General features: G+C 37.7%; 2 protein-coding genes across 3 annotated transcripts in view; both read right to left on the reverse strand.

The window, feature by feature from the left end:
* Positions 1–3,818, reverse strand: part of LOC116723461 (heat shock 70 kDa protein 12A-like) — a 276,564-nt gene extending 272,746 nt beyond the window's left edge. The window contains exons 1-4 of one of the 2 annotated variants that reach the window (XM_032568424.1): positions 3,500–3,818; positions 2,983–3,207; positions 2,739–2,910; positions 1,406–2,542 (exon numbers count right to left, since the gene is read on the reverse strand). In XM_032568424.1, coding sequence (XP_032424315.1) covers positions 1,437–2,542; positions 2,739–2,910; positions 2,983–3,207; positions 3,500–3,781 — 1,785 coding nt within the window. In that variant the 5' untranslated portion in view covers positions 3,782–3,818 and the 3' untranslated portion in view covers positions 1,406–1,436. Of the gene's footprint in view, positions 1–1,405; positions 2,543–2,738; positions 2,911–2,982; positions 3,208–3,499 lie in introns of those variants that run through there. The other variant, XM_032568425.1, reaches the window with a different exon arrangement.
* Positions 3,819–11,073: 7,255 nt separating this feature from the next.
* On the reverse strand, positions 11,074–20,468 carry LOC116723464 (heat shock 70 kDa protein 12A-like). Its single transcript, XM_032568436.1, has 4 exons — positions 20,155–20,468; positions 19,679–19,903; positions 13,102–13,273; positions 11,074–12,905 (listed from the first exon to the last, which is right to left on the reverse strand). Exons 1-4 carry the CDS (start codon positions 20,434–20,436, stop codon positions 11,809–11,811), a joined length of 1,776 nt encoding a protein of 591 aa, XP_032424327.1. The 5' UTR covers positions 20,437–20,468; the 3' UTR covers positions 11,074–11,808.
* Positions 20,469–25,028: the final 4,560 nt, after the last annotated feature.

Consider the following 25,028-nt stretch of genomic DNA (forward strand, 5'->3'; position numbering starts at 1 on the left):
GACAACTTAGTGTTTACAAACATGGCGATGTGTGGTCTTCCCATCCAGGTGATAGAAGGCCAACTTTTAACTGTCCTTCTGTGACTCTGAACGTTCAGGTCGGAGTCCATCACAGAGTCCGGTTCTGATCTCTAGTTTCTAGCTGTAAAAACTGAAGCTGTGTGCTGACTCCAGATCGTTTCTCATAACTTCAGTTTTGTTTCTTTTCAGCTGGAGAAAGTTAAGGGACATCAATACGTAGATCTGTTCAGATGTTGAAACTGAAAGTACATTAATGTGGTGCATTGTGGGATTAATGTTCCTCAAACCAGAATACTGGTATAAGAACTTATCTCTTAGAGGAAGAGATATGTTGGCTGGAGGCCCAACATATCTCTTCCTCTAAGAGATAAGTTCCTATCTCTTAGCGGTCTCGTAGTTTGTAGTCAAACTACAAAGATTGATTTCATAAGCGTAAATTTGTACACATGACCTTTACAGATACATCAACCAGAAGTCATATATATTTTAATGCTTGCGTCTTTTCAACACTAAGCTGTCTGGCCACTCCTCTAGCGCTGCCTCTGCTTATGGTCTGTTCACCTGCACATATATAGACAGATATGTAAGAGCATGATGGAAGAGAAACTAAACAAAAAGAAAAAAAAAACATTTTTTCTGGGCTTTCTCCAAGAGATATGGTGCCTAAACAGGAAAACAATTATTCTTTACAGGAATGATTGATCTTGGCTTTTGTACATCCTACTGTTGAATTTATGTCAATACTATAACAAAGATCAATATTTAAAGAAATGTTTCTCAGCAAATAAAGGCAGACAGAAGAATAGCATTCAATTTGTTTTTTATTGAAATTAAATTTCACTTCAAAGCTTTCAAAAATGGAGTAGTGCCTGGCATTTATGTGAATGCTAAAATTAAAACAAGTATGAAGACATTAATCATGCTAACTTTTATATATGTTCTCAGTTGTTAGCTTAAATGATTTTATTGATCACACCATTGTTACAATACACTTAAAGAAACCTCCACCACATGGACTATATAAACTAAAACGATACTATTCCCAAGACATTCTAACTTCTACTAATTTAGGGCAGGAATTACGATATGAGTAAATTATGAGCATCATTAGCAAATTATTTCCATCATTCATGCATTGATTACATAAACTATTATTCGAGGTCTTGTAAATTTTTAGGTGAAAACTTAGCCAACGAGGCTGGGTGGTCTCAAAGCATTGGTGCAAAAAATGTTTTTCACAATTTTTCATCTTGATTGTTTAGTGTTTCGCCACTGTATGCTAAAATAAAGGGTAGGATCAGCAGCCAATTTTGATGTTCCACTACCATGTCTTGAAGTCATTGACATACTGACTGTGTGAAGAAAGAAAATATCAAGACAACTATTATGGCTCAGAGTGTTTTAATCAGTGCCCTCTACATATTTTGGAGTTTTTGATCAGGAGGATCTGACTGCTCTGATCCAACACTGGCAGCATCTTCTGGATCACCATCAATGACACATTCTCTGTCTGTTGTCATGAAGTCAATTTTTACTGTTTGTGTTTCCCCACTAATCTGGTTTGTCCCTGTAGCTTTTATCTCTGTGTAGCCAAAGTCAATTTCCAGTTTGACTTTACCGCCTCCAGTCATGTCTACAATGAATGAACCAACCTTTTCCACTCCCCATTCATCTACATACACTGCATCTTTTCTTAATGAACGGAAGAATCTCACTCTCATCTGTTTCTGACCTGCTCTTGCTGAAGAACATAAGAACTCTCTGGTACCCTGTGAACCAAGATCTTCATCTTCTTCCACCAGTTTGCTGAAAATATCTCGACTCCATTCCACACCTTTGGCTGTAAATTTCTTTCCTTCCTTATGTTTGCTCTCATCAAACTTTTCACAAACAGCAAATCCATAAGTATAGGAACTTTTCCGAGAAGCCACAACATCTGGGTTTCTACCAAACTCTACAGCTCCTCTCATAATCGCCTCCTGAGCTCTGAAAGGACACAGAACTTTACACTGTTGTCCAAACTGGTCAGTAATGTGCTGCTGCAGAATTTGACTCTGAGCGTACCCACCCACTAACAGAATGTACTTGATGTTGAGACCATAGTTAAAGATTTCCTTGAGATTCTCAGTGATGCCCTTCAGACTTTCATCATAGAAAGACCTCATTTTGTCTTTTGAGATTTTGATGAACTCACCATCCCAGGAAGCACCAAGTTCTGACTGAACAAAGTTTTCTGTGTCTGATTTTTCTTTCGCTAACTTTCCCAGTGCGAATGGGCAAGTGATCTGAACATCTTTTTCAGACTGTTTGAGGTAGGTAAAATCATACATAATTCTCTGAGCGGCACTGGGAGAGTTTTGTTCATATTGATCCCAGACTCCTTCAGGAAGTATCTCTCTGAGAAACTTCTTAAATTTTCTGTCTACAGTTTGTCCTCCCAGATCATTTCCAGAGACCTTGTGCCGCTCCTTCAGGGCTCCTCCATCCAGGACTTCATGAACAGTGATGTCAATAGTTCCTCCTTAAATAAACAGAGGGAATAATAGAGAAGAATGGTTTAATAATCCAAAGAAACACATTTACAGTATTGAAGTTTCAGCCATTTTAGTTCACAACTGTTATCAAAAAATAGCTCTCATATCAGATAATATTCTTCTCTGTAAAGATGTTTGTGAATTAATCAGTAACACATTGCATCAGAATCATAGACACATTACCTCCACAGTCAACAACGATGTACTGAGTCCCTACAGACTGATCCAGTGACTCTTCATTGTGCTTCTCAGAGATGAAACCATCTGATTGAAGCTTCTTACACCAGATTGAAGCTGCTTCTGGTTCCAGTGCCATCAATAGCTTTTCCTTATCTCCTTCTGTTACAATACCTGCCTACAAAAAGACAAACTCTCATCCATCTGAACATTTTAGAACTTCATTGGTCTCTATAAATCCTGACGTTACCTGAGTTGCAGCTTCTCTCATGAACTGTTTAGCTGAAAGATCCCAGATGGCAGGAACCGTCAGAACCCAGGTGAAGTCAGAGGCCAAGAAGTTTTTCCCTTGTGTGTTTCGGCTGATTGTTCTGAGTGCATCTTCTTTAAGAAATCTCAGGGATTCTGAGAAAACCTTCAATGCTTTCATTGATTTTCCATTGGCGGCTTTAATCTTCAGATTACTGTTGAGTTTCTGGAGATGTTTATTTAGATGTTAGATACAAAAGTGTAGTTTTATGAGCAGTGATTGTACCTTTCATTTCCATTATTATTTCTAGCAGGATGTTTAGCAATATAGTCATCATCCTTGTTTACTTATGGCCTTGTGCATTTTCTTTGAATGTTTTCTCATCAAACAATTTATACAAATAATCACTCTACATTCTTTCTCTTTTATTCTCTTCTGACATTCAAAGGTTTTATCACATAATCTAGAATAGGGAAGGTAATCTAAATATTGGTGTAAAATTATTGTTCATACTTACTTTGCTATAGAGTTCCATCTTGAAGTCTTCAAAGAAATAATGCTTCTTTGCTTCTTCTCCACTCATTTCCTTGTATTCCATTTTGGCTTCAAAGCCAAAACTCAGACATTTTTCATCTTCATTAAACAAAATGCAGGTTGGAGTCTTTGGGGTGTCAAATCCATACTCCTTTCCCCACCTTGGCAGGTGTGGCTCACTTTTTTCCTCTCCGGGTGTGATATTAAAGGCATACCCACTGAATGCAGTGCCAAAGTCAATTGCTATGACAAACGAGTCACCCATTGCAGAAAGAAGCGACAACCAGTCAAGGTAAGGGAAAATGTCACTGTACCAGTAAGCAGCAGTCAGGCTGCATTTATTTATCTCTCTGTAAACCACACCTCCTGCTTCTGCACTACGTCACATTTACACAGAAATGTCTATTTACTTAATGTTCCGATAATGAAATAATGAAAATGAAGTTTGACATAAACCACATCATTTTGTTCTTACTTATAATTCAATGGTCTCAAGGCACATGTGTTTTTAAAAGACATATTCAATCAATAGAATGGAAATAACATAGAAGAAAATATGATTATGGAAATAACTATGATGTTAAAATCTTATAAGACTGCATGTCTAAGATGGTTCTCTGATTTAAGACACCTGATTAAGATTTTAGCAATTCAACAAAAGCCTGTTAATTAGACATAAACTGAAATAATGTGGGCTTTAATCAGGGAAACATCTAAAATATGCAGGAGTGTCCATTGAGGACCCGAGTTGGGAAACATTGTTCTAGGTGTTAAAGGGAAATCTCAAAATGATCCATATTTGAACCACATTGCACATAATAGACTCACCAAAAGAAGTGGTATGTTCTAATTTTAAATCTAATTATGGAATTACTTTCTACATGTTGCATGCAAAATATTAAATAAAAAAACTGTATGGGTGGCAATAACTTATATAAACCTTTTTGTACATATTGCTAAAAAAATCTAGTATTACTTTTAGTATTAGAGAAAGATTGTTCGCTGAAATGATGAGAGGATTCCCAGAGCAATTAACTGACTCTCTAGTTTCCTGATTAGAAGAATGTTTTAAACTGAAAATTAAAAAATACCAAAACAGAAAAACCTTTTTAAGAGGTAGGTCTAACAGGAATTCTAACAGCTTTCCATTTCTCTTTCATTTGTTTTCCTGGTTGTTAACTCTTTGGTATGTTGTGTTTAAATTCAGGGGAAAACTGAGTGATTGGTTTGCTTTCAGTTTGTTCAAGGGTTTTCTCATGTGCCTTTAGTAGATAACTTCCTCATCTTTTCATGCAGATATATAGAACATTATTTCCAAAAGTCACTCGATATTATGTGTACAAAACACGTTGCGAAGATAGGGTAATAAAATAAATGCTAAAAGTTGTTTTTATGTTTTTATTTTGTAAAACTGATTAAAAATTTGTTTTATTTCATTCAACCTTTCAACCTTTGGATGTTCGTGGTGCTGTTCCAGTGAAACACCATTTCTATCACTGTTCCCTAGAGAAACGTTGACAGATGAACAAAATTGACTACCGGCTGGATAATGGTTAGTTGGTCCTGGTTTATCCAAGGACAAAATGGCCTTTTTGACCATGTATGTATGGTCTTGCATATGGTTGACCCTGCTTTGGTACTAGAGGTGTTATTTTCAAAATGGTGGTTTGGATTTTATGGTAGGGGTCTCACATGCAGCGGTGCCTGCAGGTATGTTTCTCCCCTTAGTGTTGCAGACAGATATGTTTAACACACTGCAATACATTTAGCATGGAAGTACATTTTCAAATTGTTACATTTTCACAGTATTAGGAAGTTATATTCAGCAACTTGTGGTGGGCCAAGACAGCTCAACCTGCCTGTTGATTCATTTAAATGTAATCAACACTCATTTGGAAGTTTTGAGAATCAACAACTGTTAACTTTAAAAGGAAACAGTGGTCATTTATGGTTTAACACTCACTGCTTCCTCATTGTTTCATTGTTTGTAAATGTATGAACCATGTAGACCACTCAGGTCTTCAGAGACCCGTTTAATCAGTGTTTCCAGAACCAGAACTAAACCAGGCAAGGCAGCATTTAGTGTTTATGCTCCTCAGCTCTGCAACAAACTTCTGAGATGCAGAAACTGTTGGTTGTTATAAATCAGGACTGAAACAATTGTTTTATGTCTTTAATGTCTGTATTTAACATTGGTTTTCTTTTATGCAACACTTATGTGTTTACGTGTGTGCTTTTGATTCTATTTCTTTTCTTTGATGTCATGCCAAGCAATGACAGGAGAGTACATACCATACTTTGTGGTATGTAAAAGAAACTTGACTTACTTTCTGTTTCCCTTTTTTGATTTGGCCAACACTCAGCTGATTGATTAGTTACAAACAGGTTTGAAATGTAACTTTAATTCTGAAGTACTATTCTACCAGCACTTGCTTTGAAGTTACAGGGAAGATCTGTCATCTTGAATCTTGCTTGGCTTCAAGCTTTTGTGAATGAATTGAAGACAAATCCTGTGGCTATGCTGTAGTCATTAACCTGCAAAGATTTGTGTTGAACAGTAATAGGTCAGCAAAACGTCAATGAGCTGGAACATCAAATCCTTAACTTATCCCAGTTCTATATGCAACATTTTTACCTTACTAGGAAGTGGCTCCAGGAGCTTCATGTATTAATAATATACTTTAATTCAATGAAATTTTTTTCCCTTTACATTCTTAGTTTTAAATCATTAAAACTCAAAGCAGAATGTAGATGTACATCAATTACTCTTAAAGAGAAGAGAACATCTGCAATGGTTTGTTTTAAATTACTAATGTCAATAATAATATAAAACTTCTTAGTTCACACACATAATTCTCAGAAATTTACTCCACCAGCTAAATAATTAGAATCTTTATATTTAATATTTATTTAAAGTGCTTTGTTATATGATGTTGTTGCGCAACACCTCCCCCCCCTTCTGTCTCTACTCTCTCACTCTCTGCTTCCTCTTCTGAGAGGGGAGATGTGCTACCAGCTCTCCTTCTAACGGGTTAATTGAGTTTCCTAAATCTGCTGGGATTTACCCTGTCCAGAACTGGAGTAAACTCTGTTTAAGCTGGTTTCGAGAAACGATTCGCCTGGTTTCTGACGGCCTACATCCAGGTGTCCCACCCTTCTTCCCCCTGTGAATTAGCCAGACTGAGCAGCCTACAGCCAACTAGTTTCACAGAGCACACCTGTTAACGGTCGCTCGTTCTCTATTTTACAACTTGCATTTGTTATTGAACCAGGTAGGTTTTAGTGACTCGGGCGAGTCCCAAGGATGATGTTTTACATTTGGGCTACCAGCAACCTAAAAACATTTTCCACTTCTTCCTCTCCAGAATCAAACATCATAGCTATTTTACAACCATCAAAGAACTTTAAGGTGACTCATTAACTGAATGTCCACAACATCTTTTAGATTTTCTTTATGCTAAATATTTTATTAGTAAGGCATTTTTGCAAGGGTCAGTACAGCTTAATTCAGTAGCAGAAATAATCAAATAAGTAAAATCAATCATCTAGTCTATCTTTCCCTACTGCTGACACTGAGAACTAAAAAAGGGAACCTTTGAGAGAGACGGACGGAGTTTGGCGTTTCGAACCCCAGACCTGGCCTGATGATGAAGAAGGTGCTGCAGCAGGAGGAAGATGTTGATCGGCGAAGGCAGGAATCTCTGTAGGTCTGATGAGCTTCTTCTCCGCATGGATGGTGAGGTCACACAGGACTTGGTGCTGGCAGGAAGAAAGGCACCAGTTCTTCTTCTTTGTCTTTGCCTTTGTCTTTGTCTTCATCTTTGTCTTTGGGGTCTGAACCCAGCTGATGAGAGAAGTGCGATTCAGAGCCACAGGTTGTGGGCCTGATGGGTTGGTCCCCATGAGCAGGACAGTCTTCGGCTCTGTGGTCCCGGCTCTTCTTCAGCTGCAGAGTTCTTTGTCCATCTCGATCTTGGCTCAAAGCTGCCCGGAGGATCCAACCAAAGATTCCTCTTTTCAGTCTCCTTTTATACTTTTTACGCCCATATGTGTGTATGGGGAGCTTGGTCTACGTGTTTTTTTCTCTGAACTTCTGCTACGTGTTTTTTATCTCAACTTCTGCTGAGTCTCGTGGAAAGCCCCGATGGTCCCTAACCTGTTCGCTGAGTCTTGTGGAAAGTCCCATCTTTCCCCATCCTTTCACCTTTCACCTACTATCTACCTCCAACATATCAGTGATGTTTAATTGCAGTTACACCTTTTTACACCATGTCAAGTTCAATGTCAAAATCACATTTATCTCACATTTATTTTCTTTAGCTTCTCTGATTTAGCATTCATTTATGATTTTATAACCATAACTTATTAATTATCCTTATTATAATCTTAATGTGAGTTATTACAGATGTTTTTCTGAAAAGAAACCAAGAATAATCCATGATTCTAATTATTTGATACCAAAGTTACAGTTACTTGTTTTTCTTGTAAGTGTTCTCACAAATGTAACTGTAAGTATTATTACAAGTAAACCAATATTAATATAAGTATTTTACTTTGAATCTTATCAAATTACTCAAAATGTTTAGATTTCATTCTTTAAAACTTTCATGCTTTAAAATAAGGAATAGTCTCAGCTATTTTTATAAATCTGCAGGCTGGAAACTTACTTCCTCTTTTTCCAGGAAACCTACTTTTCCTGTTTAATGACTCTCTCTGACTGACTATGATTTCTTATGATTAGATAGAAAAAAGTAGAATTAAAGCAAAGTTTGCATGAGACAAAAACAACACACACAACCAGATTTATTTTATTGACACTTAAGTCTACTGTTGGGCCTTGATGTCACTTGAGTGATTCATTTTAAAGATAACTTTATTTATTATTACTGTTAAACTTAAATCTCCAGCATGGGGAAGTGGGATGAGCTCGGGTTTTCTTGACAATGATCACCACCACATTTTTCATGACGCTGCTTATGATTACTTAAAATTATTTAAGGTATTTAAACCTTTAAAGATCAAAAATAAGATTTAAAAATAGAAACAAAATAAAACAAAAGGGCATGAATACATTTGTCATTCTGATTTTGTAAGTTTTGCTGAAACGCTTTAAAAACAAATATGATTAAAGGAGGCATCACTGTTACCTGTAAATACTGAATGCAATATTGCCAAGAGAAGAAAAGCACTGAAATGGCTTTAAGGAGCTAAAAGAATATATTTTTGTCAAAAACAAACTGGAAAACAAGAGGGGTTAATGATGAATGTTCATGCTTATGTTTCTTCATAAACCTGTTTTTGAAGAAAAATGTAGGTCTGATTTTGAATTTACCAACAATTATTTTATTACTTTCCTAATTGTCCTTGCAGTAATGGGGAAAACCCCTCACCTTTCCCCTGCTTATCCCCCTAACTTTGAGTCTATCAGGCTGCCCCTGTCAGGATCTGTTCTGTATCTGTGTTTATTTTGAGTTTCTGTGTCTCTTAGTCTCCGTATTGTATTGTCTCCCCTTGATTGTTCCCAGGTGTTTCTTGTCTCCTTGATTACCCTCTGTGTATTTAACCCCACCTGTGTTCTTTGTTCCTCGCCGGGTCCTCGTCGTGTTTGTCTAGTCTGCCTGTGTCACCAGTTGTGAGCATTTGCCCTGCACTCCTTTTGTGCTACCTGGTCTTTTGGACTTTGTATGTTTTTTTTTGGATTTTTGAACTACTTTTGTTATTAAACCATCTTATTCATCTTACCCTGGGTCTGCTGCCTCTGCCTCACCACCCAAATCATGACAGCCCCAGTGCTGGACTACTGGGCAGTACTGCTACGTAGCCAAGCAGTACAGGTAAGGAGAGTCGGTCCCAAACTCTGGGTCCGGCAGTCTGAAACAAAGAAATGGTACTCTGTCACCGCGACACACCTCAAAGCCCAGATACCATCTGCTCACGGTTTGCTCTCTGCTCCACTTCCTCATGTCCTCACCACTTACACATGTTGAATCAAATGATTTAAGTTTAAGGACTAAAATGTAGATATTGTAAGTATTTTTTTAATTTAAAGTATGGACATCAAGAACTTGTAAAATCTTTTCTGTAATGTGGCTATAAATCTATGTAAAACTCCAAAAAAACTATTTTTAATAATAAAGAAAGATTTTTGCATGAAATTCTGAAATGATTCCCAGAGCAGTAATACTGCAATGACTGACTATGTGGTTTACAAATTAAAATTATATTTAAACTGAAATTTAAATGAACTGCAACAGAGAAACAAGTTTTCCAGAGGTGGGTCTAACAGGAATTTAACAGCTTTCTGTTTCTCTTTATTTGATTTCTCCTGGTTGTTAACTCTTAGGTATGCAGCTTTTTTCTTCAGGGGAAAACTGAGTCATCGACTTGTTTTCAGTTTGTTCAGATATCAAACTGTTCAGATATCAATATGAACAATATAAATATTGTTCATATTGATAAATGCTCCAACTTTTCATTCATACCTAAATTACATAAATCCCAAAACATCCGTACAGACTAGACTGAGAAAATAGAGGAATAAAATAATTTTGATGTGTTATTTAAATTTTTCTCTTTTGATTAAAGAATCTTACTTTATTTACCTTATTTTCCAGACTATAGAGTGCACTTCACTATAAGCCGCACCCATCCATCCATCCATCCATTTTCTGTTCACCCTTGTCCCGAATGGGGTCGGGAGGGTCGCTGGTGCCTATCTCCAGCTACGTTCCGGGCGAGAGGCGGGGTACACCCTGGACAGGTCGCCAGTCTGTCGCAGGGCAACACAAAGACATACAGGACAAACAACCATTCACACACACACACACACCTAGGGAGAATTTAGATAGACCAATTGACCTGACAGTCATGTTTTTGGACTGTGGGAGGAAGCCGGAGTACCCGGAGAGAACCCACGCATGCACAGGGAGAACATGCAAACTCCATGCAGAAAGACCCCGGCCGGGAATCGAACCCAGGACCTTCTTGCTGCAAGGCAACAGTGCTACCAACTGCGCCACTGTGCAGCCCTTAAGCCGCACCCACAAATTAAAAAAAAAATTAAAAAAAATGGAAACTTACATATATAAGCAGCTAGTATCTCCACTGCTCTCGATTTTTCACAAGGCCGCAGCAGAGGTCTGGGTCCTTAATAAAACTGTTATTATGGACGCAGCCCTCTGTCTCCATGGCTGAACCATGGATTTGTTCACGCCGAGCTTACATGCAGCGGCTCAATTTCCCTCCTGTACTCCCAGATCGATAGCCTTCAGCTTAAAAGCTGCATCATATGAACTTTATATGGTTTACATGATGAGGGGGTATGAGTTTAAAACATTTATTGCTGAAATAAAGATGCAAAGAATTAAACTAAATATGTTTTTTGTTTTTTTAAATACCTCTTCTTCTGGACCCAGATGTTAGGATTTTTTCCCCTGAACAAATATGGTTTTATCTCAAGAATACAAAAAAAATATGTAATGCGAGTGTCACATTTTTTTTAAAGGAAACGGTCACTGAGGTTTTGTACGTCTGAGAAAGAAAAGGCAAGAACAAAAGAGATTTAATTTATTTTTTATTGAAATTCAACATCACCTTTACAACCTTTTCCAAATAATATTTATGTGACATTTATGTGATTATTACAGTAAAAGTATAAACTAAGCAAAAATCACCTTTTAATTTTTTTATTTGTTCTCAGTAGTTAATTTTAACATTTAAAATTATTTTATTGACACAATACAGTTGAAATACACTCAGAGAAATCCCCACCAGCAGGAAGTAATGTAGAAAACACCCAATAAAAATGACATCTATCCCATAATTTCTAATTTTGACTAATTTATAGCAGAGGTTATATGAGTACATCAGCTACAACATATTTTAAAAAGAGACATTTTTAAAGACTCACAGCTAATCTCCATTATTCATGTATGGAATTCATAAACCATAATTGTAGATCAGGCAAATTTTTATGTGAAGCTTTAGCCCACTATGCTAGGTGGTCTCATAGTATTGGTGAAAAAAACTATGTTTTTTACAAGATTACACATTAATTATATGTTTAATTTAACCAGTAAGTGATTAAAAATGCAACAGTCATCATAGTACTCTCTTAATAATGACATAATTTTTTACCTTTAAGAGTCCATTCATGCACAAGTTAATTTTTCTTCTTAACAATTTCTGAAAACCCGAAATTCAACATCCATGTCTTGAAGATGCCTCTGTCACAAACTGAATTATTGTGTGGACAAAGAAAGTGTCAGAGCATCTATTATGCTTTAGCATGTTTTAATCAGAATACTCTGAAGGACCTGATTGCTCTGATCCAACACTGGCAGCATCTTCTGGATCACCATCAATGACACATTCTCTGTCTGTGGTCATGAAGTCAATTTTTACTGTTTGTGTTTCCCCACTAATCTGGTTTGTCCCTATAGCTGTTATCTCTGTGGAGCCAAAGTCAATTTCCAGTTTGACTTTACCGCCTCCAGTCATGTCTACAATGAATGAACCAACCTTTTCCACTCCCCAGTCATCTACATACACTGGATCTTTTCTTAATGAGCGGAAGAATCTCAGTTTCATCTCTACCTGGTCTGCTCTTGCTGAAGAACATAAGAACTCTCTGGTATTCTCTGAACCAAGATCTTCATCTTCTTCCACCAGTTTCCTGAAAATATCTCGACTCAAGTCCACACCTTTGGCTGTAAATTTCTTTCCTTCCTTATGTTTGCTCTCATCAAACTTTTCACAAACCGCAAATCCATAAGTATAGGAACTTTTCCGAGAAGCCACAACATTTGGGTTTCTACCAAACTCTACAGCTCCTCTCATAATCGCCTCCTGAGCTCTGAAAGGACACAGAACTTTACACTGTTGTCCAAACTGGTCAGTAATGTGCTGCTGCAGAATTTGACTCTGAGCGTACCCACCCACTAACAGAATGTACTTGATGTTGAGACCACAGTTAAAGATTTCCTCGAGATTCTCAGTGATGCCCTTCAGACTTTCATCATAGAAAGACCTCATTTTGTCTCTTGAGATTTTGATAAAATCACCGTCCCAGGAAGCACCAAGTTCTGACTGAACAAAGTTTTCTGTGTCTGATTTTTCTTTAATTAATGATCCCAGTGTGAATGGGCAGCTAATCTGAACATCTTTATCAACCTGTTTGAGGTAGGTAAACTCGTACATAATTTTCTGAGCGGCACTGGGAGAGTTTTGTTCAAATTGATCCCAGACTCCTTCAGGGAATATCTCTCTGAGAAACTGCTTAAATTTTCTGTCTACAGTTTGTCCTCCCAGATCATTTCCAGAGACCTTGTGCAGCTCCTTCAGGGCTCCTCCACCCAGGACTTCATGAACAGTGATGTCAATAGTTCCTCCTTAAATAAACAGAGGGAATAATAGAGAAGAATGGTTTAATAATCCAAAGAATCACATTTACAGTATTCAAGTTTCAGCCATTTTAGTTCACAACTGTTATCAAAAAATAGCTCTCATATCAGATAATATTCTTCTATGTAAAGATGTTTGTGAATTAATGAATAACACATTGCATCAGAATCACAGACACATTACCTCCACAGTCAACAACGATGTACTGAGTCCCTACAGACTGATCCAGTGACTCTTCATTGTGATTCTCAGAGATGAAACCATCTGATGGAAGCTTCTTACACCAGATTGAAGCTGCTTCTGGTTCCAGTGCCATCACCAGCTTTTCCTCATCTTCTTCTGTTACAATACCTGCCTACAAAAAGACAAACTCTCATCCATTTGAACATTTCAAAACTTCATTGCTTTCTATAAATCCTGATGTTACCTGAGTTGCAGCTTCTCTCATGAACTGTTTAGCTGAAAGATCCCAGATGGCAGGAACCGTCAGAACCCAGGTGAAGTCAGAGGCCAAGACGTTTTTCCCTTGTGTGTTTCGGCTGATTGTTCTGAGTGCATCTTCTTTAAGAAATCTCAGGGATTCTGAGAAAACCTTCAATGCTTTTATTGATTTTCCATTGGCGACTTTAATCTTCAGATTACTGTTGAGTTTCTGAAGATTAAAATATTATTTAGATACAAAATGTAGTACAGAGACTGTACTCTTAATATTCATCTTCCATTATGTCAAGCAACTTGTTTAACAAGAAATAGTTATGTAATTTACTCATTTACATGTATGTTCCTTTAATGTTTTCCAGATCTCCATTCAGTCTCCTTTTGATATTCAAATGTTTTATCACACAATTTACTAGAGATTTTCTGCTGTGACTTTAAGTGAACTGTTAGCTGAAGATCAACCTAAATGCCTCCAATTTAATGTGTGAACATCATTGTACATTTATACAATGTATATGCAACATTTATAAGTATAAATATTATTGTTCATACTTACTTTGCTATAGAGTTCCATCTTGAAGTCTTCAAAGAAATAATGCTTCTTTGCTTCTTCTCCACTCATTTCCTGGTATGCCATTTTGGCTTCATAGCCAAAACTCTGACATTTTTCATCTTCATTAAACAAAATGCAGGTTGGAGTCTTTGGGGTGTCAAATCCATACTCCTTTCCCCACCTTGGCAAGTATGGCTCACTTTTTTCCTGTCCTTTTGTGATATTAATGGCATACCCACTGAATGCAGTGCCAAAGTCAATTGCTATGACAAACGAGTCGCCCATTGCAGAAAGAAACGACAACCAGTCAAGGTAAGGGAAAATGTCACTGTACCAGTAAGCAGCAGTCAGACTGCATTTATTTATCTCTCTGTTAACCACACCTCCTGCTTCTGCTCTGTCACATCCATTTAAACAGAGATGTTCATTTTTATTTTTTTATTCTCAGAACAATAAATAAATACAGAATGACCTGTACAATTAAATGGTTTCAAGGCATATATCATTTTTAGACATATTCAATAAATAGATTGGAAAGAACCAACTTACATGTTTACAGACATAACTATGATGTTGAAATCCTGTAAACTTCTTGATTTGGTTCATATAAAGTGTTCAAACTCAGAACCCCATTGTAGAAGTGGCATGTTGTAATTTTAAGTCTTATGATGGAATTAAGTTATACATGTTACATGCAGTATTTTACATTCACAAACAAAGTGTATGGATACCAATAACTTATATAAACTTTTCTGTACATTGTTAAAAATCAAACCAAAAACCAAAAATATGTTATTTGTTTTAGTATTAAAGAAAGGTTGTTCCCTGAAATGAAAAGAGGATTCCCAGAGTAATTAACTGACTCTCTGGTTTCCTAATTAAAATAATGTTTTAAACTAAAAATTGAAAAACTGAAACAGAAAAATAGGTTTTTAAGAGGTGGGTGTCGTAGGAATGTTGATAGCTTTCAGTTTCTCTTTGGTTCATCTTTCCTGTTTAACAACTCTTAATTCAGAGGAAAACTGAATCATTGGTTTGTTTCCAGTTTGTTCAGGTGTTTTCTCATGTGCCTTTAGTTGTTAATTTCCTATTTTTTTCATCCAAATACCAAGAACATTATTCTCAAAAGGCCTCTGAGATTATGTGTACAAAATTCATTATAAATATAGAGAATTAAAATGTTTTATTTTTATGTTTTGATTCAATGATTTCAAGCCCTTTTGATGTTTTGTTGACTTTTTTTGTTCAGATGCTAGAATTGTCTAAATAATTAAATGCTTTTATTTAAGAAGTGCAAAACCAGATGTAAAATGTGATTATCATTATCATATAGCAATTTATGCCATTATACAGTAATATGTTTCTCATTTTTAAGCAGAGAGCAGCAGGATGTTTCCACAGCGCGTACTTTGTCCTGATTTGAACACAGAGCATGTGCAAACAGATCTTAGCTGTCTGTACTCTTTAACCTGGAACACAGGAACCACACTTGCTAATGACCTAATTATTCTATTCAGGTGTGGTGGAGCAGAGGCACATCTAAAAGTTGCAGGACACGGCCCTCGAGGACTGGAGTTTGAGGCCCTTGGCTTAAAGGTTCCTGGTTTTCTGGAGGAAAGTGCATAAATAAATTGGAAACTTTCCAATGATAGCTTTGAACACCAGAGTCATGCAGAGGGAATGTCGTTGTACATTCAGGGGAGGCATGCCAGCTTCTGTGTTCATTTCAAAAAGATGAATTTACTACGACAAGTGATGAATCTCGGAGCACACAGTCTTTGATTCAGATACACCAGAATCAAAGAGCGTAAACAACTGATTAAAGAACACATGTAACATGTTATGCATGCGTATTTAATAAAATACTCATTGCCATTGTCAAGTATAGGCACAAAATTAACAGAAAAAGAATCTTTTGAGCTCTGAGGGAGAAACATGACTTGATCTTTGTTTTTTCTCTGTGTTGGCTGGCGATATCAGCTCATGAACCTTGACTTTAGAATATAATGATTTGTTTTCATTAAGAAAACAAATCCACAACTTTATTCAATTCAAATTAAGACATACTTTATTAATCCCACGAAGAAATTATATATTGTTGTAACTCAAATCATACAAGTATCTTCAAAGACACTTGTGAGCAGGAAGGCTCTCCAGTAGCAGTCACTCTTGCAACAAACCTGAAGGGGCCTCTGACTGAAGACTCTCAGGTCTGTCATGACATGCTAAGAGCTCAACATCCAGGAAGTTGAGAGTCATGTTTCACAGTATCATGTCCTGGACAACACCAGAAGTTGTTAGCTAGCACTGCTAATCCACCATAAAGATAAGAGCACAAGTCTTTCCAGTTGCACAGAATCTAACAACAGATGATGTAGAGTCCCAACCAAAAACAAAATTATGAACATAAGTTCACAAAAAGAACAAATCAGAACTAATCTGACAGCTGCTCCAACATACTGCCACCATGACCAACACTTTAAAAAACATATTTATCATCTTATGTGTTTAAAATTAGAATTTACCAGAAAGCTTTGCCATAATAATGCACACAATCATTGTTTTGATTTAGTGTTGGGGCTCTAAGACAAAGAACAAAAAATGTTGCTGGGAGATAAAACATAAGAAAATGAAAATGCAGTGACTGTCAGTCATACCTTTTGATGTGATGATTCATTCACTCTGCTTTCTTTTTCAGGCCACACTGAGAAAATAATTACCTTCTAGCTAATTTTCTGATCTATAACTATTGGAAAAACAATAAGGCTGCATAATGGTGCAAAACAAATGAACTTTTAGTTAATTCTCATTAGGTGTGAGTGTGTATGGTTATTTTTCCTGGCTATATCTGTGTTACTCTGGTTGTCCAAGGTGACCCAGCCTCTTGCCCAATGACTGCTGGTGATGGGCACCAGCACCCTGGCAACCCTACAAGGATAAGCATGTTCTAATGGTCAGGTAATTTTATTGATGAAGCACATTTTCAGCAACAAGGCAATTAAAAGTGCTTTACATGAATTAAAAAAAATACAAACAAAATAAAAATGAAGGAAAGAGCAAAAGAAGAAAAATAATCGAATAACTTTGATTTAAAGTATATAAGCTGGATGTTTATTTATTATTGACTACCTTAACAGCTCCTGTTCTGAGTTGCTAAGGTAGTTTTTCTGGATTCTAAATTTTGGAGTACTTGGGTTGCTAAAGTATAAGTAAGTATCCTCTGGACTTTCTAAGTATGTTTATAAATTTGCAAAAGTAGGGAGTACTCCACAATTTCTAAATAAAAATAAAAACTAAATGTTCCTGTTCTGGAAGAATATTTTCTGTATTCTAAGTTCGTTCTAATTCCTTTTCTCAGTTGCAAGAATAGGAGTCTCTGCATAATAATTTAGAAGTATAATATTAGTCTTAATAGTGAGTACTCCACAATTTCTAAAAATACTACTAAACTAGAATAATCTAAAAATTATAGTATTGGTCTAAATAGTGAGTCCTTGTTCTAATTCCTTTTATGGTGAATACCCCACAGTTTCTAAAAGGTAATGAAATAAAATAAAAAGAGGAAAATATACTTTAGGGAAGCATGCACATAGCAACATTCAGACAAAACAGACATGAGTGAGAAGTTGTGACATCACAGAGCCATGAACTGTGTAGCTCACGCTAGATCTGTTATTTATTTATTTAGCTTAATACAAAGTTATAAACATAATACAGTCAACAATTGAGCAAATGTCACATTTTGATTAATGTCATCACCAAAATCATGCACATCAAATATTTACATTGATTTAATTATTGTTTTCTTTATTTGGTAGCCCTAACATCCTTATGTAATGTACTGCAATATAGCTGAGGTACAAGAAAATAAAAAGCACAAACTGCAAAAAACTTCATTTTCAAAGGTAGAACTGCTGCTTTAAATAACATCAACACACTTATCACCTAAAACATATTGAAAACATAGAATAAAACATCAATTAACTGATTTAAACTCAATTTTTTGTTTCTTCATGTGAATCCCCAATTGCTAAAGACATGGTTCATGTTATGTGTGATTAAGGTTGATTTTTGATCATTCTTACGAAGGTCTGCAAAGTTTCTTCATTTACAGGTTGCAGATCATGATAAACTCGTTTAAGAAATTCAAGGACTTTAAAAGTCTTTAAGCAAAAGTTGATATTTTAACCATTTGATATTGACAACAAAGTCTCATACTAAAAAAATAATGACAAAAAAGTTCAGCTGCACAGTTTTTTAAAAAACTGATTACTCTGATTCTTCTACATTAATGTCATTCTGGTAGTGTTTTTCTGTCTGGAGAGTAATATAAATAAGGCTCAACACACCTTGGATCATCTGTCCTAACAAAGTCAAACTTGATTAACCCTTTTGAACCAGAAGTCATGTCTGTGGCTGTAGCTGTTATCTCTGTGGAGCCGAACCTGATTTCTAACTTCACCTGGCGCTCTCTACCTTCACTAATGTTAGGCATTGGAACATCAAATGAACCAGCTTCCTCAACTCCCAAGTCATCAACATACTTAGGAAAGTTCCTTTCTGTGCGATAAAATCTCATCGCCATGCATGTCTGATCTTCCTCTACCGGACAAAGGATGAGTTCTCTAATCTCATCCCACTGGACATCTTCATGTACACGCACCAATGTCATGAACCTATCACAGCACCATTTCTCCTCACCAATCATGAATTTCTTTTCTGGCTTATGTTTGATCTCATCAAAGGGCTCACAGAGGGCCACCCCGTATGTGTAGGGGCTTTTTCGAGATGCAACCCAGGACGGTTTTCTTCCAAACTCAACAGCTCCTTTCATGATTGCTTCCTGAGCTCTGAAAGGACACAGAATCTTACAGGTATCACTAAACTGATCAATAATGTACTGACGCAGAATCTGGCTATTCGCGAAACCCCCAACTAACAAAACGTACTCAATTCTGTAATTTTTATCAAGGATTTCCCTAAGATTCCTGGTGATGCCCAGCAGACTCTCCTCAAAGAAATATCTCATTTTTTCTTTGGAAATTTTTATTGATCCCTCGTTCCAGGAGGCACCTTTCACAGACTCAAAGAACTTCTCTAAGTTTTTCTTTTTCTGGGCTACATGTCCCAGATTAAATGGACAGGTGATCTGAACATCTTCACCTGACTGTTTGAGACGGGTAAAATCATACATCATTCTCTGAATCTCACTGGGATATTTTTCTTCATATTCATCCCAGACTCCAACAGTGAATATTTCTCTAAGGAACTCTTTAAACTTCCTGTCCACAGTTTGTCCTCCCAGATCGTTTCCAGAGGCTTTGTGCAGCTCCTTTAAGGCTCCTCCTTCCAGGACTTCATGAACAGTGATGTCAATGGTTCCTCCTGAAAAAGAAAGAATTAAAGACTATTTTCACACCTTGATTCTTCAGGTCATACATTCTGAAGGGTATGATGATGAATTAATTATTTTCTTGAGTTTGTTCTACCATGTCAAACTGGATCAGAATTATGCAAAGTACCTCCACAGTCAACAACAATGTACTGAGATCCTTGACGTTGATCCAAAGAAGTGCCGTTGTGTTTTTCTGCGATGAATCCATCTGATGGAAGCTTCTTACACCAGATTGAAGCAGCTTCTGGTTCCAGTGCAATCACCAGGTTTTCGTCAGATTCCTCTTCCACAATACCTGCCTAAAGTGGGAAAGAAAGCAATCTAACATCTGAATGTTTGTGAGGAAAAATAAAGCTCTAAAAACCTGCTGTCACCTCCATTGCAGCTTCTCTCATGAACTGTTTAGCTGAAAGATCCCAGATGGCAGGAACGGTCAGGACCCAGGTGAAGTCAGAGGCCAAGAGTACCATACCTGCTGCACTGGAATTAATGGTTTTTAATGCGTCGTCCTTCAGAAATCTCAAAGCTTCTGTAAAAACCTTCAGCGCCGTCATTTCCTTCCCATTGGCTGCTTTGATCTTCATATCCCTTCTAAGTTCCTGTTAAAAATCAGTACACAGTTAACAGATACAGGATAATTTAAACTAAAATTTTAAAAGGTGTCAAGATCTGGAGAATAACAAGGTGATGTTAAACGGTTCTCCAAGGGAGTTACTGAAATATTTTGCAATTAAAACGTTTTAACAACTGTAACTGTGTTTATGTCTTCATGAAATGAAGCACTTGTTGAAACAATGTATGAAATGAAGACATTACTACAACATGTCATTTAATGGTGAAGTTTACTTACTTTTCCATAGAGAGCCATCTTAAAATTTTGAAAGAAATAGTGTTTCTTTCCAGTTTCCCCTCTCATGCAGTTGTATGTTTCTGTGGCTTCATAACCAAAAGCCACAAATTCTTCAGATTCATCAAACAAGATGCAGGTTGGAGTCTTTGGAGTGTCCAGTCCAATTTCTTTTCCCCACTTCTTTAAGTGGGGGTCTGGCTTTTCATCACTGGGTGTGATATTGAAGACATACCCACTGTATGCAGTTCCAAAGTCTATTGCTATTATGTATGAGTTTTCCATTGCTTGAACTGGTCTGGCTTGTTGCTGTAAAGAAAGCAGATGAAATGCCAGCAGGAGGAAGTTGCTGTAGGATTTTTATAGTTCATATCACTATAAGCCCCATCCTATTTCTTCTCTACGTCAGTAAACTGGGAAAGTTTAAGTTTAACCCTTTGTTTCTATTTAGAATAAGTGAATTATAATTTATTCTTTACACTTCATTACATGTAAGTAATACCAGGAACCCAGCTTGGGGGTCAGGTTGGGTTCCCTCTTATATTTGGAGACTCTGGTGTTCATCCCATCTCATACTAACAGTTTTTTGTGATAACTGTCGGCCAACTCAGACTGACCAAGACGTCCTGTGACCGGGAATCAGGTGTAGAATCAGAAAAAAATCAGGGATAAAATCATGCAGGCTCACATCTCACTTGTTTTTAACTCATTGCATTGACTCCCAGTACGCCTCAGGTTTGATTTTAAGATTCTTTGTGATTTTTAAATGTCTCATTGATGTTGCACCGTCTTATTTTGCAGAGCTGCCGTTACCTTACCGACCCTTGAGACCCTGAGGTCCTCTGGCACCGGATTATAAACAGTACCAAGAATCAGAACACCAACTTATGGTGAGGCTTCTTTCCAGTATTATGGCCCCGTTTGTGGGACGTTCTGCCAGAGATCCTGAGGGCCGCAGAAAATATTGTTGTTTTTAAGAGCAGGCTCAAGATCCATCTTTTGAACTGCATTTCCTGAACTGGGTCATTTGGGATCTGTTTATAAATTTTCCATAGAGTTGTGTATTTTCTCATGGGGTAGATGTTTGTATTTTTGTTTTGTGGGTTTGTTTTAATTCATCTGTACAGCACTTTGAGCTGCTTTTAGAATGAAGGGTGCTTTATAAATGAAGCTGATTAATTGATTGATGCAAAATTGTGTTGCGTGTCCCAGCTTAAGTTGAAACAATAACTTGTCTAAAGTTGTAGAACGCTGATCTTTGAGGACCAGCGCTGCCCCCACTGAGAAATGTTGTGAAATCAAACCATTTGGGCTCCTGAAACAAATTTATGAAAAATGTCAGTACTCCCAGAATGTGAAAGATAACTATAATCAAGCCGTTTCTAAAATCTTGTTTCAATTGAGCTGGGAAATCAGCAAGTTTAGTTTTGTTGTTGAAAATCGTTGTCAATTTCCTTTAAATGAAAGTCTGAGATGAAATCTGATGTGCAGAGTTGGGTGTAGGTGTAAGAAATGCAGATGGGATTTAACCCAAGACCCAAAGCTTTTTCAATATTAGACTTAACTATGAGTTTACAGCTGCTCCTAAAGTGTGGGACATTCTGCTCTCTTATACAAAAAATATTAGGAACAATTAAAATGTCACTGTGTTACCAAAGAATCATTATAAAAGAAAATCAGTGTTTATGTTTTGTTTGTTTTTATAAAAACTGTGGAACAAACTGTTGATAAAAATTTTCTATGTGGAGAGCAGAAATATAAAAAACTGTGTTCATGTAAAACTACTTTATAGAAGAATCTTTCTTTAGTTTCTAAATACTAATTCTTAGCCATTAACACACAACATTCTTTAAAAAGCCCAAGTAACTAATAACCATTAATGTCTCAGAACATTGATCAGTCTCTCGTCATAAAACAGATATTTGTATTTTCATTAAAGGAGATACTTTGTAATGAAAGAGAAAGAACTTGTCACATATCCTCATGTTTTAGTGACATCTGAGTCACAACAAGGGAACTGAAGTGGTTGGAGGAAGAAAAAAATTCACAACTAAATTAGTTTAGTTTCTGTTAAGTAATGCTTTTGTTTTTGTGAATTACCCAGCACGTGCAAACGTCATTGGATTTTACTGAATAAATATGAAAGAATAAATACAGTTAAGAAATACATTTTAACTGTAAATCTTTGCTGTCTTTTACAGACTCAGTGTTGTATACATTGGTTAAAAATAGCGGAGACATTAATTTCTATAAAACCTCGTCCACATTTGACCAGTTTAAGAAAAGTGTTCATCCACGCAAACCTGCTGAATTAGACTACTGAGCATTGTTGTATTAACAAAAAATAGATAAAAATGTATATTACAGAAGACACATTCTCCACAACAAAGTAGGTTGCTATACATCAGTGTTTACATATTTGTTTTGTTTCAGCCGTTGTTTCACCTGGGAATTAAAAACTGTAAAATCTGTTAACATTTTATTGCTGATTGGAAACAATTTCAGACATGAGCGCCTCTGAATGATGTTTTGTATTTTGCAGGTCTACAGTCTCCATTAAATCCGTCTCAAGTGACAACACCTGGGCTGCTGGCTTTTAAAGTCTTTCTGCTAATCTGGGACAAGACAGTTGATATATTTTAAAAGTCAATATCAAAAAAGAAAAATGTATAAAATTGTCAAAGCTGAAAAGATTTTATTTCTTCAATGTTTTGCAGTCTTGTCACGTTGTTGGTTTTTGTTAAGTTCTTTTTGTGCAACAGCATCATAGGTTTTAAAGCAGATTGAGTTGCTTGACTTCAAAGATAAATTAATTAATTAAATGTTACAAAAGAGAAACATTCACACTTCTAAGATATATTAGGATTGGAATGTTCTTAAGTTTATCTTGTTCATCAGATGTTTGTTTGATCTTGGCCCATGAGTTTAGTACTTTTCTTAAAGGATTCATTTTGGCTCTAGTGGCCTTTGTTTAACAGTGAATTGACAGGAAAGTGGGTTGTGAGAGAGGAGGAAGACATGCGGAAAAGGTAGAAGGGCTGGGACTCGAACCCATGATGGCTGCATGGAAAACTGGAGCTTCCGTACATGGGACGGTTGTTTTACTCCTGTGTCACCTCTGCGCCCAATACTTTTCTCATTACCTCACCTGCCTCCCCTCAGTGATCACCACTTCCTGTACTTATTCTTCCTGGTTACTTCAGACATTTCTTTCTGAAACATTTTGACTTCTTGGTCTTTGATCTGTTCATTAGGGAATGTTCTACCTCCACACCTACAGCTTTACTGCAAAAGAAGCAGTGCTGTGAATAAAAGGAAGTTCAACTTTAGTTTTTTCCCTGTTGCTAAATTTTATTCAAATACTTTCATTATCCTTTCACAGAATTGTTGTTGCTTAAAGTATGAAAAAATCTAAGCACCATCACCAACATTAAGAAAAATGTATCCGTTTCATTTATAGAAAGTAATTACTTCCTCCCCTGTGAGACGGAGCTTTAACTCCCATCTCCAGCAGAACTTCGAACACGTTCCGGGGGAGGTGGGGGACATCGAGTCTGAGTGGACCATGTTCCGTGCCTCCATTGTCGAGGTGGCTTATCAGAGCTGTGGCCGCAAGGTTGTCGGTGCTCGTCGCGGTGGCAACCCTCGAACCCATTGGTGGACACCTTCGGTGAGGGATGCTGTCAGGCCGAAGGAGTCCTATCGGGCCTTTTTGGCCTGTGGGACTCTGGAAGCAGCTGATGGGTACTGGCGGACAGAGCGGCATGCAGCTCGGGTGGTTGTTGAGAAAAAACTCGGGCGTGGGAGGAGTTTGGAGAGGTCATGGAGAAAGACCTCCGTATGGCTTTGAGGTGATTCTGGTCCACCTTCCGGTGTCTCAAGGGGGAAAAGCAGTATGGCACCAACACTGTTTATAGTGGGGATAGTGTGCTGCTGACCTCTACTCGGTACGTTGTGGCACGGTAGGCAGAATACTTCGAAAACCTCCTCAATCCCACCAACATGCCTTCCATTGAGGAAGCTGAGCCTGGGGACTCTGGGCTGGGCTCTCCAATCTCTGGGGACGAGGTAACCGCGGTGGTTAAAAAGCTCCTCGGTAGCAGGGCCCCAGGGGTGGATGAGATCCGCTTGGAGTTCCTTAAGGCTCTGTAGGGTTGTGTTGGCTGACGCGACCCTGCAATATCACATGGATATTGGGGGCAGTTCCCCTGGATTGGCAGACTGGGGCGGTGGTCCCACTGTTCAAAAAGGGGGACTGGAGGGTGTGATCCAATTACAGGGGGTCACACTCTTAAGCCTCCCTGGCAAGGTCTATTCAGGGGTCCTGGAGAGGAGGGTCCGTCAGATAGTCGAACCTCAGATTCAGGAAGAGCATTGCCGGCAGTAAGTCAGGCTCGTTTCCGATGAGGGTTGGACTCCACCAGGGCTGCCCTTTGTCACCGATTCTGTTCATTACTTTTATGAACAGAATTTCTAGGCGCATCCAAGGTATTGAGGGAATCCGTTTTGGTGGCCTTAGGATCGCATCTCTGCTTTTTGCGGATGATGTGGTCCTTTTGGCTTCATCAGGCCGTGATCTGCAGCTCTCGCTTTAGTGGTTCACAGCCGAATCAGGACTCAGAGTAGAGCTGCTGCTCCTTCACATTGAGAGGAGCCAGTTGAGGCTCGGGCATCTGGTCAGGATGCCTCCTGGACGCCTCCCTGGAGAGGTGTTTCGGGCACGTCCCACCGGGAGGAGGCCCCACGGAAGACCCAGGACACGCTGGAGGGACTATATTTCTCGGCTGGCCTGGGAACGCCTTGGGATTCCCTCGGAGGAGCTGGAACAAGTGGCAGGGGAGAAGGAAGTCTGGGCCTCCCTTCTGAAGCTGCTACCC

The sequence above is a fragment of the Xiphophorus hellerii genome, chromosome 7, assembly GCF_003331165.1.
Source record: "Xiphophorus hellerii strain 12219 chromosome 7, Xiphophorus_hellerii-4.1, whole genome shotgun sequence".
NCBI lineage: Eukaryota > Metazoa > Chordata > Actinopteri > Cyprinodontiformes > Poeciliidae > Xiphophorus > Xiphophorus hellerii.

Excerpts from the sequence above, each read along its gene's own strand:
- LOC116723464 (XM_032568436.1), bottom strand. The coding sequence starts at position 20,436 with ATGGAAAACTCATACATAATAGCAATAGACTTTGGAACTGCATACAGT. Across the intron at positions 13,274-19,678 it reads TGAGAGAAGCTGCAATGGAG|GCAGGTATTGTAACAGAAGA; the intron begins GTGACAGCAGGT and ends GTCTTTTTGTAG. Across the intron at positions 12,906-13,101 it reads CATCGTTGTTGACTGTGGAG|GAGGAACTATTGACATCACT; the intron begins GTAATGTGTCTG and ends TGTTTATTTAAG.